Genomic DNA, 17,759 nt, shown 5'->3' on the forward strand with positions numbered 1-17,759 from the left:
CTTATAATAATGGAAACACAAACATGGAATGAAAGCAGATTAGAGTAAGAATGTTCAAATTAGTAAATAGAAAGAAGATTTTGTCAAAAAAAATGTTAAAGAAACATTAATGACAGAAATTATAAAAACAAATGGAATTTCAATAAACAAAAAGATGTACAAGAAGAAAAAAACAGAGGAGACAACATACAAAATTGGAGAAAATATTTGTAAATTTTGCATTTGAAAAGAGGTTAATATTCAGGATATATGTAGAACTCAAATAACTAAATAGAAAAAAAACTAAATAATCTGAATTTAAAATGGGCAAAGTACTTAAATAGACATTTCTCAAAATAAGACATACAAACAGCCAACAATTAGGAAAAATGCTCAAAGCAAGTATTCATCAGGGAAACAAAAAATCAAAACTAGAGTGAGATACCACTTCACCCCAATTAGAATGACTATTATCAAAAAGACTAAAAAATAATGCTGACATGGTTCTATAAAAATGAAAATTTTCACATGCTATTGTTGGAAACATAACTTGGTATAGCCATTATGGAAAACAGTATAAAGTTTCCTCAAAAAAATTAAAAATAAAACTAACATATGATCCAGCAATTCTACTACAGGATATTATCCAAATAATACAAAATCACTATGTTGAAAAGATATCTAGCCTCCCAAGTTTACTGCAGCACTATTCACAAGAGTGAAGATAAAGAATCAACTTTTGTTTCCATCGGTGGAAAAATGGATAATGAAATTTAGTATTCATGCACAATGGAATAGTATTTGTCCATTAGTACAGTAGGATCATTATAGATAACAATATTGTAGTGCATATTTCAAAATATCTAGAATATTTTTGGAATGTTTTAACCACAAAGAAATGATAAACATTTGAGGTAATATATATATATATATATATATATATATATATATATATATATATATATATATAAACTACAATGCTTTAATCATAACATCAAATTTAATGATAATGTATATAATTATCAAAACTTCACATTCTATCCCATAAATATGAACAATTATTATATGTCAACTAAGAACAATATCAAACTTAAAAAAATCACTCAAACAAAAAAATGTAGATGACAAAAATAAATGTAAAGATATCCCATGTTCATGAATTGGAAAAATTAATACTCCAAATGTGCATACTACCCAAAGTAATATAAAGATTCAATGCCATCTCTATCAAAATTTCAATGACATTTTTCACATGAAATCTATATGTACAACAAAAGACTTTAAATAGCCAAAGCAGTGTTGAGAAAAAAGAACAAAGTTGAATGCATCATACTTCCTAACATCAAAATCTACTATATATCTATAGCAATTAACATATTACTGGCATAAAAACCAAACTCATGGGGCAAGGAGAACAGAATAGAAAGCCCAGAAATAATGCCATATATTTGGGATCAATTGATTATTGACAAAGTTGCCAAGAACAAACAATGTACAAAGGACATTTTCTTTTATAAATGGTGTTAGGACAACCAGATAGCCATAAGCAGAAAATGAAATCAGACTCTCATATTGTATACAACAAATAAACTCAAAATTCATTAAAGATTTAAATGTAAGGCACAAAACTTTAAAACTATTAGAAGAAAACATAGGAAAAAATCTGCATGACGTTGATCTGGGCAATGATTTTCTTATATGAACCCAAAACCAGAGGCAGCAAAACAAAAATAAGGTAGTAAAAGCCATCTATATTCTTCCCACTGGAGAAATGTTACTATTAACATTTTAGTTTATATCCATACATTGTATTAAAATCAGAACAATTTTAAATCTTTTATTACTATCTTTTTCTCTTATCAAGCTATCTTTAGCAACTCTCCATGTTATTAAATATTATTCTATAATAGCTATATTGTATGCACATAATTCTACAGTGTGCCCATAAAATAATTTATTCAGTATATTTTACCATGAACAAGGTATTGACATAAATATAGGGGGAAAGGGGTATATAGACAAATTGGCCCTAGAATAAATGTAACCTTAGGCTCACCAGCATGAATATTAAACCGATTTTATGGGGGAAAAATCACATAATGACTAGGATTCCAGGCTCTGGAACCAGACTGCCTGGGTTCAAATACAAATTTACCACTTACTAATCTTTGACAAGTTATTTGGCCTTTCTGTGCTTCGATCTATGAATCTATAAAATGAGGATGATGATAGTATTTATCTCAAAGACTGTGGTGAAAATTAAATGAGTTTACAGATGAAATTAAAAGCAATACTGATGTTTGATATATTCTCTGTAAATATTAACCTTATTATTCTTACCAATGAACTAAATAAGAAAGGAAATATTAAATCTTCAATTCTACAGGTGACACAAAACAATGAAAGTGTATGCCAGAATGAAATGAAAGCCAAGATCATGGAGATATATCACATGTATGTGTGAGACAGAAAGAGTATAAAGCTAGAAGATAAAGTTAATGTGTGATACATAAGTTAGAAGATAAAATGAACTTTAATTCCAGGTTGATGGACTCCAAGCAAGTAATTACAGCCCAGGGAAGGAAGACAAACTAATTTTTAAGTTGATAAAACCTTTTCAAAAACCACTGAGTTCATCATCATCATAAAACTGTGAGTTCTATTGCCACATTTAAAGACTTTAATTTCAGAGAGGTTAAGTTACTTAAAACAAGTTTATTTGATATTATAATGACCAAAAACTCTGTATTTTAACTGCTAATTTTGTATGATAAAACACTGCCTTTCATTTTAGACTCTTGCTGAGATCAAGACTGTGATATTTGGGAGAGTGAGTAAACCTACATATTGGCCACAATCTACTTCAGGAGTTGATAGACCATAACCTTTGGGTTGAATCTGGTCTGTTGCTGTTTTTATGAAGAGTTTTATTGGACTTCAGCCATTAATTTTAAGTTGTGTGTGTATATTTCCACATTACAACAACAAAATTGATTGAGTCAAACAGGTTATGTAGACCACAAAGTCAAAACTACTAACAATCAAATACTTTGCAGAGCATTTGCCAACACCTGATCTATTGGAGTAAGGATAAAATAGATCACACTCTTCAATATATAGAACAAAGGGTGGAAGCAGGATTTGTGTATTATAATGTGTAAGTCATCACAAATCCTAAAGGTGACAGCTACAGTTTGCTCATAACTAAAAGACAATAGAGCAGAACAAGTGAAAAGGAGATGTAAGATACGAGATAATAAAGCCTGGTGTTAAAAGTATACCAATGATATGGCAGGACAATAGAAAACAGTACTTCATATTCCTGAGAAACAAACTCATTTATACCACTAATATATGTGAAAGCTATTATTGGCACAGTTCTTTAGGGATTAAATATAATCCTTGATATATAATATAATATTTGATTTATATGCTGTATATAAAATCCATCTTTTTCTTCAAGAGGAATGGCACCCATACTTCTGTGGGAATAAAATAGACCCAACAGATAGTTGATGAATGCTTGTGAACACGCCAATAATGCCTAGAATAAAGACTCTTCTTCAAGAAGATTGCCTATTATAAACTTTCAACAGTCACTTGGAAATTTTATTCCAATCAAGCCATTTAAGTGGTTTTTCTAATACCCAGGAGCAGACTAAACACTCTCCTCATTGCTGCCTTCATCTCTCTGTTCCTGAATGTATAGATGACTGGATTTAGAAATGGAGTCAAAACTGCATCAAATATGTCTAGAAATTTGTCCAGAGGTGTTGAAGGAGTGGGGCACACATAGAAAAATATCAGTGGACCAAAGAATAAAACCACCACCGTAATATGAGCTGATAGAGTGGAAAGAGCCTTGGATGAACCTCCTGAGGAGTGTTTCTGAAGAGCAGCCAGGAGGAAGATGTAAGAGAGGATGAGCAGGAAGAACGCCCCCAAGGAAATGAACCCACTGTTAGCAGTGACCATGGACTCCAGTTTATGGGTGTCTGTGCAGGCAAGTTTGATGAGCCGAGGTATGTCACAGTAAAAGCTGTCCAGTACATTGGGGCCACAGAAGGGCAAGTTAACAACAAAAGCCAACTGGGTTGATGAGTGAATGAGACCAGTGGTCCAGGCACCCACTAAAATAAAAATGCACATTCGTGGGCTCATGATGGTCAGGTAGTGCAGAGGCTTGCATATGGCCACATATCTGTCAAAGGCCATGGCTATGAGCAGCACCATCTCAGTGCCCCCAAAGGCATGACTAAAGAAGATCTGAGCTATACAGCCCCCAAAGGAGATGACCTTCTGCTTTCTGAAGAGATCACAGATCATCTTGGGTGCCGCAATAGAGCAAAATATCAGATCAATGACAGAAAGGTTGGCCAGCAAAAAATACATAGAGAAATGCAAGTAAGGGTCAGAGGTCACAATGACAACTATGAGGAGGTTTCCTGTCAAACTGGACATATAGAAGAGACAGGAAAAGCAAAAAAGAAAAATCTGGATCTCCCAGGAATTGGAGAGTCCCAGGAACACAAATTCAGACACTACAGAGTGGTTTGGTCTATTCACAGGCTCATGTGGTAGATTTACTTTCATGTTTCCTAAAGGAAAAAATGAGAAAATTCAAATTATTAGTATTATATTATTTTCCTCTATGGAAAAGTGTATGAATTATTGGAGCCAAATATTACCTGAGCATCTCACAAAAATCTAATATTGTGTTGACCACTAAATGCTGTTGTTACATATGTCAGTAAATGTGCTTCATCAGGGCTTGCTAACACCAGGAATATGCGCAGTCTAGTGGACTGGTACACCTGTGGCACCTGATAAAACCACATAGAGCACTGACATTAACTCACTGTGATGGTGTATGATCAATGCTAACCATTCTCTCCCTGAAGGAGTAATAGCCAATTTTGTATTCCAGAAAGACAAAAACTATTACATGACAGAGATTTGTAGAATTCTATGACTGATTTTGTTGCTCAAACCAGAAATTATATTTCTCTAATTTACACTTTTGAAGATGTCACTCATGCTTTAATACTCAAATTGAATGGCAACTCATCTGTCACACCTTCCTCATGACCCTCTTATGCACCCAAACTTACTTACCTTACTTGTTGGTCATGTATCCGTTCTTCCCATATGATTATAAACTGATCAATAATAAAATCATCATCCCTTCAAGTTTTTATTTCCATAGTTTCCCATATAATGTCTTGCAAATACTAAGTGATCAAAAAGATTTGAGTTCACAAATGATTGGGATGAAATAGTTTCTATTAGTGTATAAAAATTAATGTATTAAATTGAATTTAAAAAGCATGAAAGTGTTTGGGGAAAGAGCACTTTAGGCAGAGACAACCAATAGCAAGAGCAAAGCCCTGAGATGGGAGCTCACATGCCAAGTTCAAAGAACCATAAAGAGATTAAAGAGGCTGGGCCAGAGTATGTGAGGAAGGAGTGTGGATAGGGTTGAGAAGCCAGGGGAACACAGACCATAGAGGTCTTATAGGTCTTCACATGGGCTTTTGTTATTACTCTGAAAAATTACCCAACAACTGGATTTTGAACAAAGAAACAAAAAAGTCTACCTCACATTAAGGGATTAGTCTGACTACTACATTGTGAATACACTTCAAAGTTTCAAAGATAGCAACAGGAAGACAGGCTAAAAACACATCTTTTTTTTTTATCTTGAGCAAGCAATGATACAAGAGATGATGTTACTCAGACTGTGGTGGCAGAGGTAGTGGCAGTGAAAAGTAGATCCTGGATATATTGAGATGATACATAGGGAACTGGCCTTTTGGAGACAATGAAACACTGCATTTCACTGGAGAATTTTCACCTGAAAATAAACAAAAATCCCCAATCCTACAAGAAAATATGCATAGTACTGATAAATGCACATTCAGTTACAAATTTAATGAGGATTCTAGAATAAGGAGATGTTTGAAGCTTTAAGAAGGAGCCTGGGGTTGTGGCTCATTGGTAGAACCCTGAACATGCACAAGGCCCTGGCTTCCACCCCAGCACCTCACCCTCCATAAAAGGGGGGAGGCTGAGGCAAACACACTTTGCTTTCCTTGACTATTATTTTCGTTCCTTCTCTCTTCTTAACTAAAGGCCATTGAAGTTACAAATTATAATTATTTAATATTTGTTCTCTAAGTACCATCCCTTGTTTTACAAATTTACATGGATTTGGTCAGCCTCCCAGAGGAGATTCTTATGCATTTTAAAGCTCAGATTTATAGAATATGGAGAAAATGAATACCCTACCAGGAATGAAATGTATGAAAAAAACTTCCAATCTGGTTCATATCAGAGGCATATCCAAATTATTTCAGCCACACTACTTGAAAACTCAGCATCTCTCTTTTTTTGGCCATTCCTATGCTTTTTATAATTCTGATAGTCCAAATATTCTTCCCTGCTCCCAGATGGACTTTCTGGTTCTTTGTTTTAAACCTGTGTCCACTTACTTCATTAACTTGTTTCAAAATAAAAATATTATCAGGGACTCTCTCAATAAATCTTTACTGTACTTGAATTAACTAACCAATTCAGCTATGCTGCCTCTTAAGTCTAATTTCCATGTCCCTGAATTTATTATTTTTCCTGAAGTTCATTTACATTTACTTTGCATCGGGGTGACCAAAATTAGTCTGAAGAATAAAAACATCTAAATTCCCAACAAACAAAGGTCATAGGAGAATGATTATTCCCCCCCAATAACACCATTATAACAATTTTTTATGTCACAGTTTAAAATGATCCTGTGGATCTGTAAACAGGCATTCAGGAAAGGCAGGTGGGGTGGGATGGGGTGTCTGAAAAAAGATCTTACCACTCAATCCTTCTCTAAATTCTGAGTGTATCATTTGGTTTTAGTTCCAGTAAAGGTACTAAACTGTAGTGAACTTCTCCTTTTTCAACTTTTCTGAAAAGACAGAAATAAAACAAAGCAAGTAGTCCTAACTTTGAACTTCTGTAGGTTATGAATTTCCTTTCATTCCTGTTGAAATGGTTAATGATATAAAATGAGTAAATTCTTTACTAAAGCATTTCTAGAACTCCCAAATGCCCTGTTTATGCTGAAGATGTCACATTTGCTGACCTCAAGTTTCCCTATAGCCTTGATATCACCCTTGAAACCAAGACACATTTTTAATACAGGTTAAAAGTCAAAGTCAGTTATTTACTTTTTCCAAAATATGTACTCCCTAGTATGATCTGTTTCTTCTTCTTGACATTATTACTTACCTGACCATAACCAAAAAGTTATTTGACATCTACAAATGGAGATTCTACCACTAGGCTATTTTTCTGTAACTGAATTTAATATATCAAGTCCATTTTCTTTCTGTTGTTATCTTCACTTCCTGTCTTTGCGTCTACCTGTTCCCAGACCACAGCATCTTCAGGTAATCAGGCTCCCTGAGTAGCTGAGTTTTTGGCTTGTGTGACTGCTATTATATAAAAAACTAAAATAATCAAAAAGATGGGTAATTACTAGCATTGGAGAATAACCAAGTACTTCTGCAGAAACCTGGATTTGCCAGGTTTTCTCATGTTGTCAGGGGAATTGTCCCTGAAACCCAATTGGTTTAGGAAGAATAACCAGAAGAAAACTTTGTAATGAGTCACTGGAGAGGAAACAAAACTGAAACTGGATATTTTAAAGTATCACCTTGTGTGAACAGCAGTGCATGCCTGTAATCCTAGCAAATCTGGAGGCTGAGGGAAGAGGATCACAAATTTGAGGCTAGCCTTAGCAATTTAGTGAGACCCAGTCTCAAAAAATGGCTGGGAATGTAGATCAGTGGCAAAGTGCCCCTTGGGTTCAATCCCCAGTACTGCAAAAAAGAAAAAGAAAAAATTATTACTTTTGGCAATTATATCTTCCAATTCTGACTTGCTTGTTTATTGCTTAAAATGAGGCAGATTATGAAATATGAACACAGCTAGTCAAATTCAAGTAGATTTCACCCTAAACTTCAGCATCAATGTACAATCTCCAAAATAACAACAATATCCATTTTTTAAAAAGTCCACTAGATTGCAACTCTCTTAAAAGCTAGGACTAGACATGGAGTTTATTTATTCAGCTCATTCTTCTACCCATATGTAAGTCCCTGCCCAAAGAGCTTGAAGCCCCACAAGCAAAGCACCTTAACCCATTCTGGGTAATAGTTCCACTGAAGATATCATCCATGCAGTGGGTAGAAACACAGAAGCAAGAACCCTTACAACTGCCTGTGAGGATGTGGGCAGACCTCTCAGGGGAAGTAACACCTGAGTGGAGACTAGAGAGCTGGAGATGGGAATGAGGGTGGAAGGATGAATTCCAAGAACAGTAACAGCTTGCAGAATGAAGTATGTCAAGTTCAGCAAGTCAGAGAAACTAAGTGGTTTAGAATTAACAGGACAGTAAGTACAGGTGGAGAGTGGTAGGAGAGTTTTTACAAAATAACACACCTGATCCAGACTATTTGAATCAAACTCCCTGAAGGTGGGCTAAGACTCTCAATATTTTTTGAAAGTGTCTCAGGTAATCCTCATGAACAATTATCATTGAAAGCTGCTGTTCTGCTCTACACTTCTCTTTGCAGTCCCTTACTATATCTTTTGAACTGTACCAAACTTATCACATTGAAACTGTTTCTCTCTACCCTGCAAAGTAACAGAGTCTCAAGGGCAGCAATATTGCCTTATATTTCTCTCTCTCTCTCTCTCTCTCTCTCTCTCTCTCTCTCTCTCCACTGCCTTGTGCATTTTCTACCATATGTTAGGCACTCTATAAATATTTGTTCAGTTGAGCAAAACTAAAATATGAAGAATAAAATTAATACAAAGCTAAAAATAGAGTTTTAAAATAAAATCATAACAAATGATTAAAACAGAAACAAATCACGATAGAATGGTCTACAATTATAAATTTTAAAGAGAAGACACTATAAAATAAGGTTGAAAAATAAGCAAATAACTGAATTCTTAACACTGTCTATGTTGAAACTGCTTCCTAAGAAAGACTTCCCATGACAGCAAAGCAGGAAGAACCCCTGATCCCCTTCAGTGTCTCTCCAAAGCCACTCATGTCTATGGCCCACAAACCCCTTTCAAAAAGCCTAGGAAAACAATGAGAAAATGCTTTGTGATGCACGTCTGTGTTCTGGCAGCTCAGAAGTACATGCCTCTTAACCCCAGAGTTAAGTCTAAAGCACAATAAATTCAAACAGTATAAGCAAGCTTCATTTTAGCTGGAAAAAAAGAGAATATACTTAATATATTAGAGTTAAGAAAATCCTAACTTCAATATTAACTAATGATACTTTGAAAACTCAAAATCCAGTTTAACGTATCACAGAATGACTTGAGAGCAGCGAAGATCACTACTTTTCGTTTTTAAGTCATTTTAATTACATGGAGAGTATAAGAACCTAATCTCATTTTTAAATTAGAACATTATACAAAATACATGTATGAAGATGTGAATTTTAGTGTCAATATACCTTATATACAAATAGAGATATGATAAATTGTGGTATAAAGGTGTATTAAGAATTGTAATGCAAAAAAAAATTAGAACATCGCAAATAAAACCAAAGACCCTTTGACAATGACCCCTAATCCAGGTCCCCTTCCTTCGTCCCTGGGGATAACAACAAATGGTCACATTTTTCCAGACCTTTCTTAGCTTTACATTTATGTGTACTTAACATTGTAGACACAGAGGACTCTAGTTTCTTTTTACTGTTTTATAGATACTACCAAGAATTAATCAAGGCCCAGACAAAAAGAGATATCACAATTGCCATGCCCACAGCCAGTTGTGCCAGGGCAAGGGGGGAAGTAGAGTGCCATGAGATTGCATGTGAGACATAAGGCTTCATTGGAGAAGTGCCTACAGGGAAGGTCCAGTAGTGACAGGTGAACGAGTAGCACCTCCATCCATGGATGTGCTTTGCCAAGCAGTGGTGGCTGGCTGAATGAGTGACACATATCTTTTAAACAGTACCCTCAGTTCTACTCCAGTCACCACTGAAAGGGGATCTATATGTTAGGCTGCAGGAGCAGTGACATCATCAGCATTAGCTTTCTTGGTTTGCTTGTATGCCCAGCATCCTAAGGGGACATGTTGTGATGTACATGCAAATAATAATAAGCAACTGTCCACAGATAAAATTAGTTTGCCCAAGTCCGAGTGTGCATGAGAGAAAGCCATTCCTTCAACATAATATGCATTTAGACATTCCAGCCCAAGTTTGATCTCAATGTTTCCTTAACTTGGCTAGATTTTTGAGAACAGAAAAAGGGTATTCAGGGACATCTTGTTTATTCTCCAACTTTTCTTTAAGTGTGATACAACACTCAAATGGCAAACTGAAGAGAACTTATTGAAGGAATTATATACAGGAGTTTGGGCAGAGTTATTAGAACCAATAAGAGATGGAAAAGGAATCCAGGGCTAGCAAAGGAAAAGAGCTCTTAGCATCCATAGGGCAACAGGGCTATGGGTAGGAAGGGGTTCTACAATCACAAGTAAGCTACAACTGCAGAAAAGGGTGTCCCTATAGGATCCATACATATCAGAATAACAGCTGGCTTCTGTAGCTTATTGTAGGCTTTTACTGAATCCAAAGAAATTACTCATCATCCCAAAGTGTTGATCTCCAAATAGTATTGTCACTGAAACTTAGCAGACTATTCCACTAGTCTATGAAGTCGGTTGCTTTTAAGTGATGGGGCATGTGGGTAGATAATTAAGTTCCATGTGTTGTGACCTCATTATTATATTTCATTTCCTACATAATGTACCCCCTGGTCAGACACAATATGCATACATATCATTTGATAGCTCACATAGCTTTTGCTTTTCTATCCCAAAACGTTTATTTAATAGACTCTTCTATGTGTGCTCTCAAGATTCTGACCTCCTTGCACAAACTGGCAGAGTCCCAAAACAGCAAAAAGTGTTTGCAAGTGATAGGAGAGAGAAAGAAGATCCAGTTCAATATTCCTTATCCCCCAGTGGAGTGCTACCAGAAACTTCTGTATGTAGGAGAGATTCTTCCTTAAAAAAAGATCATTTATATTATTATATTATTATTAAATAGTAATAAATATTATTCCTTTGGAATTGAGTTCAGGATTATTATAATCTTTGATTTATAAATAATTTACATGTAATTCCTTCTCTGTTTTCCTAAGTGATTTTTCTCCATTTTAACTAGAAAACAGAGAGGTTTCAATATCATTATAGATAATCAAATCAGAATAGGCAAAGAAAGACTTTTCTCTGAGTTTTAACATAAAAAATGAACTCACTTTGTTGAACAAAAACACTTTGTTGTTGCACAGTGTTCACAATGCAATCACTTAAGAGATCTTCCCATAACTCACTAGCTGTCTGCATACTTTCCTCATTGCCACCTTCATTTCTTGATTTCTTAGTGTGTAGATGACAGGATTCAGAAAAGGTGTGACAAGTGCATCAAATATAGCCAGGAACTTATCCAGGTGTGTGGAGGAAAATGGCTGTACATAGATGAATATCAAAGGACCAAAGAACAAGACCACCACAGTGATGTGAGCTGACAGTGTGGACAGAGCCTTGGAAGAACCAGCAGAAGAGTGTTTCTGAACAGTGAGAATGATGACAACATAGGAAATGATCAGTATGAAGAAGGAGCCCACAGAGATGAAACCACTGTTGGCTGTGACCATGAGTTCCAGTCGATAGGTGTCTGTGCAGGCAAGTCTGATGAACTGAGGGAGGTCACAGTAAAAGCTGTCCAACACATTAGGGCCACAGAAGGGCAACTTTACTACAAAAGCCAATTGAACCAGTGAGTGCGTGAGGCCAACCACCCAGGCAGCCACTAAAAAGAAGATGCACATTCTTGGTCTCATGATGGTCAGGTAGTGCAGAGGCTTACATATGGCCACATATCTGTCATAGGCCATGGCTATGAGGAGCACCACCTCCATACCACCAATGAGATGGATGAAGAAGATCTGGGTGATGCAGCCTCTAAAGGAGATGACTTTGCGCTTCCTGAAAAGGTCATAAATCATCTTTGGGGAAGTGACAGAAGAAACACCCAGGTCAATGAAGGAGAGGTTGGCCAACAGAAAGTACATGGGAGAGTGTAAGTGAGGCTCAGAAGCCACTGTGAACACAATGATGGAGTTTCCCGTCATGCTTGCCGCATAAAACATGGAGGAGAAAATAAAGAGGAGTAGTTGGATACCCCAGGAGTTGGTGAGTCCCAGGAACACAAACTCCGACACCACAGAGTGATTTGCTCCATCCATTGGCTTTGTTGGAGGTGCTGCCTGAAGAACAATAGGAGAAAATGCAAATTATGACAAGTATATTAATAGACCAGGAGGAGAGAGGTCAAAATCATGAAAACCTACTTTTACTTTAACATTAAATTCAACCTGAAAGACACAATTCGTTGGCCCTCAGACTAGGCCCCCGCAGAGAGACTGCCCTCCTCACACCCAGTATGCCCTGCCAGGCTCCCTGACCAAGGTTGCAAGCAGAGCTGCAGAATGTGAGGCAGATCCAGGAGAAAGCCATTGATCTGGTGACAAAAGCCACAAAAGAGAATAAAGCCAACTATACCAGGAGGCACTCCAGCTCTACCAATATGCTGCAGAGGCTTCCTCCACACTATTAAGTCTGAGGTACACAGGGACAAGGCCAATAAGAGCTTCGAGCCAAGTGTGTGCAGTTGCCTAAACAGAGATACAGCAAGAAGCCAGTTAAAGAAATCAGAGTGAGGGCAAGGGCAGTGACAGTGACAGTGAAGGGAATAATCCAAAGCAAAAGAAACTGCAAGAACAACTGAGGGCTGCTGTTGAGATGCAGAATCACAACATAGGATGCAATGATATTGGTGGGCTGGAGGGGGCCAAGGAGGCTCTCAAAGAAGCTGTCATTTTGCCAATTAAATTCCCACACTCGTTCATAGGCAGCTGTACCCTTGGTGGGCGATACTGCTCTTTGGACCCCCTGGCACAGGGAAATCCTATGTGGCCAAGGCTGTGGCAACAGAGGCCAACAATTCTACCTTCTCTGTGTCCTCTTCAGATTTGATTTCTAAGTGTTTGGGGGAGAGTGAGAAGCTAGTTGAGAATCTGTCTGAGCTGGCCAGCCAGCACAAGCCCCACTGTCTTCATCCATGAGGTGGATTCCCTCTGTGGGTCCCAGAATGATAATGAGAGCAAGATAACCCAAAGGATCAAAAGAGAGTTCTTGATCCAGGTGCAGGGGGTGGTGAATAACAATAATGGGACTCTGGTTCTTGGTGTCACAAATATCTCTGGGGTGTTGGATTCTGGTATTAGAAGAAGGTTTGAAACGTACGTTTATATCATACTGCCAGAAGAAACTGCCCAGGCCCAAATGCTCCAATTGCATCTGGGGAAAGAATTCCCCACAACCTCACAGATACAAACATCCACATGCTGGCCTGGAAGACAGAATGCTACTCAGGTGCATCACCATCATTCAGAGGGGTTCCTTTATGCAGCCTGTCAGAAAAATGCAGTCAGCAACACACCTTAAAAAGGTTTGTGACCCTTCCCACACCAACCCTAGCATTGTGATTGATGACCTCCTGACTCCATGCTCTCCAGGGGACCCAGGGGCCATAGAGATGACTTGGATGGATGTCCCTGGTGAAAAACTCTTAGAGCCTGTGGTTTGCATGTTGGACACTGGTCTTTGGCCACCACCCAGCTCACAGTGAATGCAGATGACCTCCTGAAAGTGAAGAGATTCTCAGAGGACTTTGGATAGGAGAGTTAATAACTTCTTCATCAAGAGTGAAGGTGAAGGTGTGAGGTTGACTGGGGCCCATCAACAGTACTCCCTACACTGGTGGCCAGACAGGGTTCCAAGGCTCATCTTAAAGTCACTACAGTGTCTCCTCTGCCATCTGGCTGCCAGCCAGGGAGCAGGAAGAAAAGAGCTCCCACAGCTGCAAATGCTCCACTGTGGTCTGGTACACCATGGGTTCTTCCTACTTCTCTCTCCTGGATGCTAACCAATTCCATTCCCTGCCTCTCCAGGTTTTTATTTTTTAATTTTGTTCCCCTAAATTAATGCTTCTTTGATTTGTCTTGTTTATAAAGATAAAATCCCCTGGAAGTGTCAAGGAATGGGAGTAGCCCCCACCTGCTGTTCCTTTAATGCCCAAGTTTGGTTCCTTGAAAACAGACTGATGAAGAGTAAGAAAAGCCATCCCCGTGTTCCTAGGATTAGATCCAGAGCCCTGTGCCTTCTTGCAAGAAGAGGAGATGGTTTCTGTGAGCACAAAGCTGTTTTTATCAGAAGAGAAGACAGGCATATCTTCACTGCTGCCATCCCCAGCCCCCCCCAAGTGTAATAACACTGAACCCAGCCACTGCCTTTAGTTCCTGTCCTGGAAATGGTCTAATAAATCCTTTTCACTTCTTGAAATAAAAAAAAAAAAACCTAAAGGCCAAAAAGTATATGAATAAATATTAAACATCAATAATTATCAGAGAAGTATAACACAATAATGAAAGAAATGAATAAGAAAAAAATTGAAAATAGAACTATTACATAATCCACAATATCATTTGTAGATAAATATGCAAATGAAATGACATCAATATATCCCAAAAATATCTTCCCATATTCATTGCAGCATTATTAACAATATCCAATATATGGAAACTACTTAACTGTCCATAGACAGCTGAGTGGACCTCACACACGTGCACACACACACACACACACACACACACACACACAATGTGACAATATGAATGAATCTAGAGGTTATTGTGCCAAGTGAAATTAAAGAGACATAGAAAGGCAAATACTGAAAGGTCTCATTTATATGTGGAAAATAAGTCATGGGTGGGTGAGGAGAGGGAATGGGAAGATATTGATCAAAAGGTAAATATTCAGTTAGGATGGTTAATTTCTGAAGATTTATTGTGCAGTATGGTGACTATGGTTAATAATAATACTGTACTTTGTCCTTGAAAATCCCTAAGAAAGTAGATCTTGAATGTTCTCACCACAAGTAAGTATATGAGGTGATGAATGTGTTAATTAGTTTGAACCAATAATTTCACTGCATATGTATATCAAAACATCACCCTGTATGCCATAAATATACATAACATTTTTCATTTTGGGTTGTCAAGAATGCAGGGGAAAGGCACACTAATACATTGCTGGTGGGACTGCGAATTGGTGCACCACTCTGGAAAGCAGTATGGAGATTCCTTAAAAAACTTGGAATGGAACCACCATTTGACCCAGCTACCCCACTCCTTGTATATGTCCAAAGGAGTAAAATCAGCATACTACAGTGATGCAGCCATATCAATGTTTATAGCACTCAATTCACAACAGCTAAGCTATGAAGCCAACCTAGGAGCCCTTCAATAAATGAATGGATAAAGGAAATGTGGCATACATCCACAATGGAGTATTACTCAGCCATTAAGTAGAGTACCTTTACACCATTTGTCAGTAAATGAATGGATCCTGCTAAGTGAAATAAGCCGCAGTCCTAAAATATTTTTGCTGATATGTGGAAACTAATCCACAATAAGGGTAAAGAGGGGAAGAATAGATATTATTCAGTAGATTAGACAAAGGGGAATGAAGGGAAGGAAGGTAAAAGGAAAGGCAGTGGAATGAATCCCAAATAATTTTCCTATGTACCTATATGAATACACCATAGTGAATTCCACCATTGTGTACATACACACAAGAAGGGAGTCCTAATTAGAATAAGAAATATTCTATGCTTGTACAGTTATATAAAAATGAATTCTACTTTCATGTATAATTAAAAAAAACCAAAAAAGTGAAAATTTAAAAATTGTCATTTTTTATATCTTAATGAAACTAGAAGGGGAAAAAATCATTATTGTGCCTATAGATTTTTAAATTGTGACCAAACAGACAAATTGGTGGTTGTCATACAGAGTTCCATGCAGTATTGTCTCTGAATTTAATATCTTTCTGCTTTCTCCCAGAGTGGTTGCAGTGATGTTCCTCATGAGATAGAGGAAGCTGTGAGTCAAGCCAAATTCTTTTAATTTTTTCTTCAAAACACATAGCCTTATTCAGTCACATGAGACTACTCACCTTTTCTCAGCTAGTATACCTACCAAAACCACAAGATTATCCTGACAAATAAGCCCTTCCTTCCTACTACCCACCTCTGGAAAACACTATCTTCAAAGTTTATTAAACATTTACCATAGCTAGAATATCTTGCTTTTTATATTATTAGCATTTGTTTTACATCCTTTTAAGTTAGTGAACTGCTTACAAGACTAGCTCACCAGTAAACTTCTTAAAGGGATAATGACCTATTCATGTTTAGATTCTCTGAAGCCATGAAAAAGTGGTTCACAGGAAGGTGCAGGTCCATGAACTGTCCATTACCAGTTTGCACCACCCTAGCTATAGAGATGGTGAATAAATGTTTAGAAGCTTCATTTGATTACAGTGAATAACAAATGTCTGATTTTGCATTCTACTGAAGTATCAGCTTATGAAGCACTGGGGGAAAAAATCTAAGATAACGTGAAAGTCATTGCCTGGGTATACTTAGCACAGGATCTGAAAACTTCACCCTTTGAGGGGCACTGTGATGTAGCAGACAGCATTTTTTTAAACCTCTATGAAAGTACTTACCACATTATATTGTAATTTTGATTTTATTTAGAGAAATAACATAACATAGTAGATAGAATATTGACTTTGGATTCTGAAAAATAAGATTTATTTCATGGTTCAACCACTGACAAGTTAATATTAGGCAGGGTATTAAACTTTTGAGCCTCAGTTTATCTATATATTGAACAAATTTAAAATATTGACATTTTGTTGTAGGGATGAATTAATTAAAGATCAGACTCATACATTCAGTATGTAGATATTCCATATGTAGTTTCCAGTAAATATTAACATTACTTTCTTTTCTTTCACTTGCCTTTATAGTGCTTCATGCATGGAATAAATGAATAAATAAAAAAGAAATGATTGTTAAGCAGATAGCATTAAAATACCGTATCTAAATATTAACTGTCTCATTCTCTCACAATGTGATCCTGCAATCTGTACACGTGGAAAAATGAGAATTCATACCCCATTTGAATCAAATGTATGATATGTCAAGTTCATTGTATTGTCTTGAGCAACTAAAAAAAAGGAAAAAAATAGATTATAACATTTATTCTTTCAGTAATCAACAGTAAACTTTTAAATGTAAATTAATTTTCTCTTAAAGAACATTGTATTTCTTTTGAGTTCTAACTACAAATGTAATCCATTGTTAAGTTCTCATACTTAACTAGATTACAATCCCCACAAAGTTAAAGACTGCATCTGTCTTCTCTACAATGTTTCCCAAAACTTAGAATCACAACAGGTACACAATATGGACAAATAAATATTTGTTGAAAGATAGAAAAAGATGTATTTGGTTTCTTTGAAAACACAAGAAAATGTATCTAATTATATAATTAAAGAAGATAGGCAACAAGACCATGCAGAGTTCTGAAGTGACAGAGAAAAATAGAAAATAAAGCATTATAAAAATGAGCAAGAATTACAGAAAAATTAAAAAAAAAAGAGTAAAAAGAAAATTCAAGAAGGACATTGAAAAGCTCACTTTAAGTCAGTTTCTAAGATATGGTCTATGCTGCTTTTTGGATATATTCTTCAGAAATTGTATGATTATAAACAAATTGCAGTTCTA

The 17,759-nt window shown here is 36.6% G+C and overlaps 2 protein-coding genes and 1 pseudogene across 2 annotated transcripts; 1 reads left to right on the plus strand and 2 right to left on the minus strand.

Annotated features, from left to right (window-relative positions):
• Positions 1 to 3,606: 3,606 nt before the first annotated feature.
• Positions 3,607 to 4,440, minus strand: LOC114084765 (olfactory receptor 4F15-like). Its single transcript, XM_027925787.2, has one exon. The coding sequence runs from the start codon at positions 4,438 to 4,440 to the stop codon at positions 3,607 to 3,609; it is 834 nt and encodes a 277-aa protein (XP_027781588.2).
• A 6,927-nt stretch (positions 4,441 to 11,367) lies between these two features.
• LOC114084948 (olfactory receptor 4F21-like) lies at positions 11,368 to 12,306 on the minus strand. Its single transcript, XM_027926072.1, has one exon. The coding sequence runs from the start codon at positions 12,304 to 12,306 to the stop codon at positions 11,368 to 11,370; it is 939 nt and encodes a 312-aa protein (XP_027781873.1).
• A 41-nt stretch (positions 12,307 to 12,347) lies between these two features.
• On the plus strand, positions 12,348 to 13,801 carry LOC114084764 (vacuolar protein sorting-associated protein 4A pseudogene; annotated as a pseudogene).
• Positions 13,802 to 17,759: the final 3,958 nt, after the last annotated feature.

This window comes from Marmota flaviventris, chromosome 2 (assembly GCF_047511675.1).
Source record: "Marmota flaviventris isolate mMarFla1 chromosome 2, mMarFla1.hap1, whole genome shotgun sequence".
Lineage (NCBI taxonomy): Eukaryota > Metazoa > Chordata > Mammalia > Rodentia > Sciuridae > Marmota > Marmota flaviventris.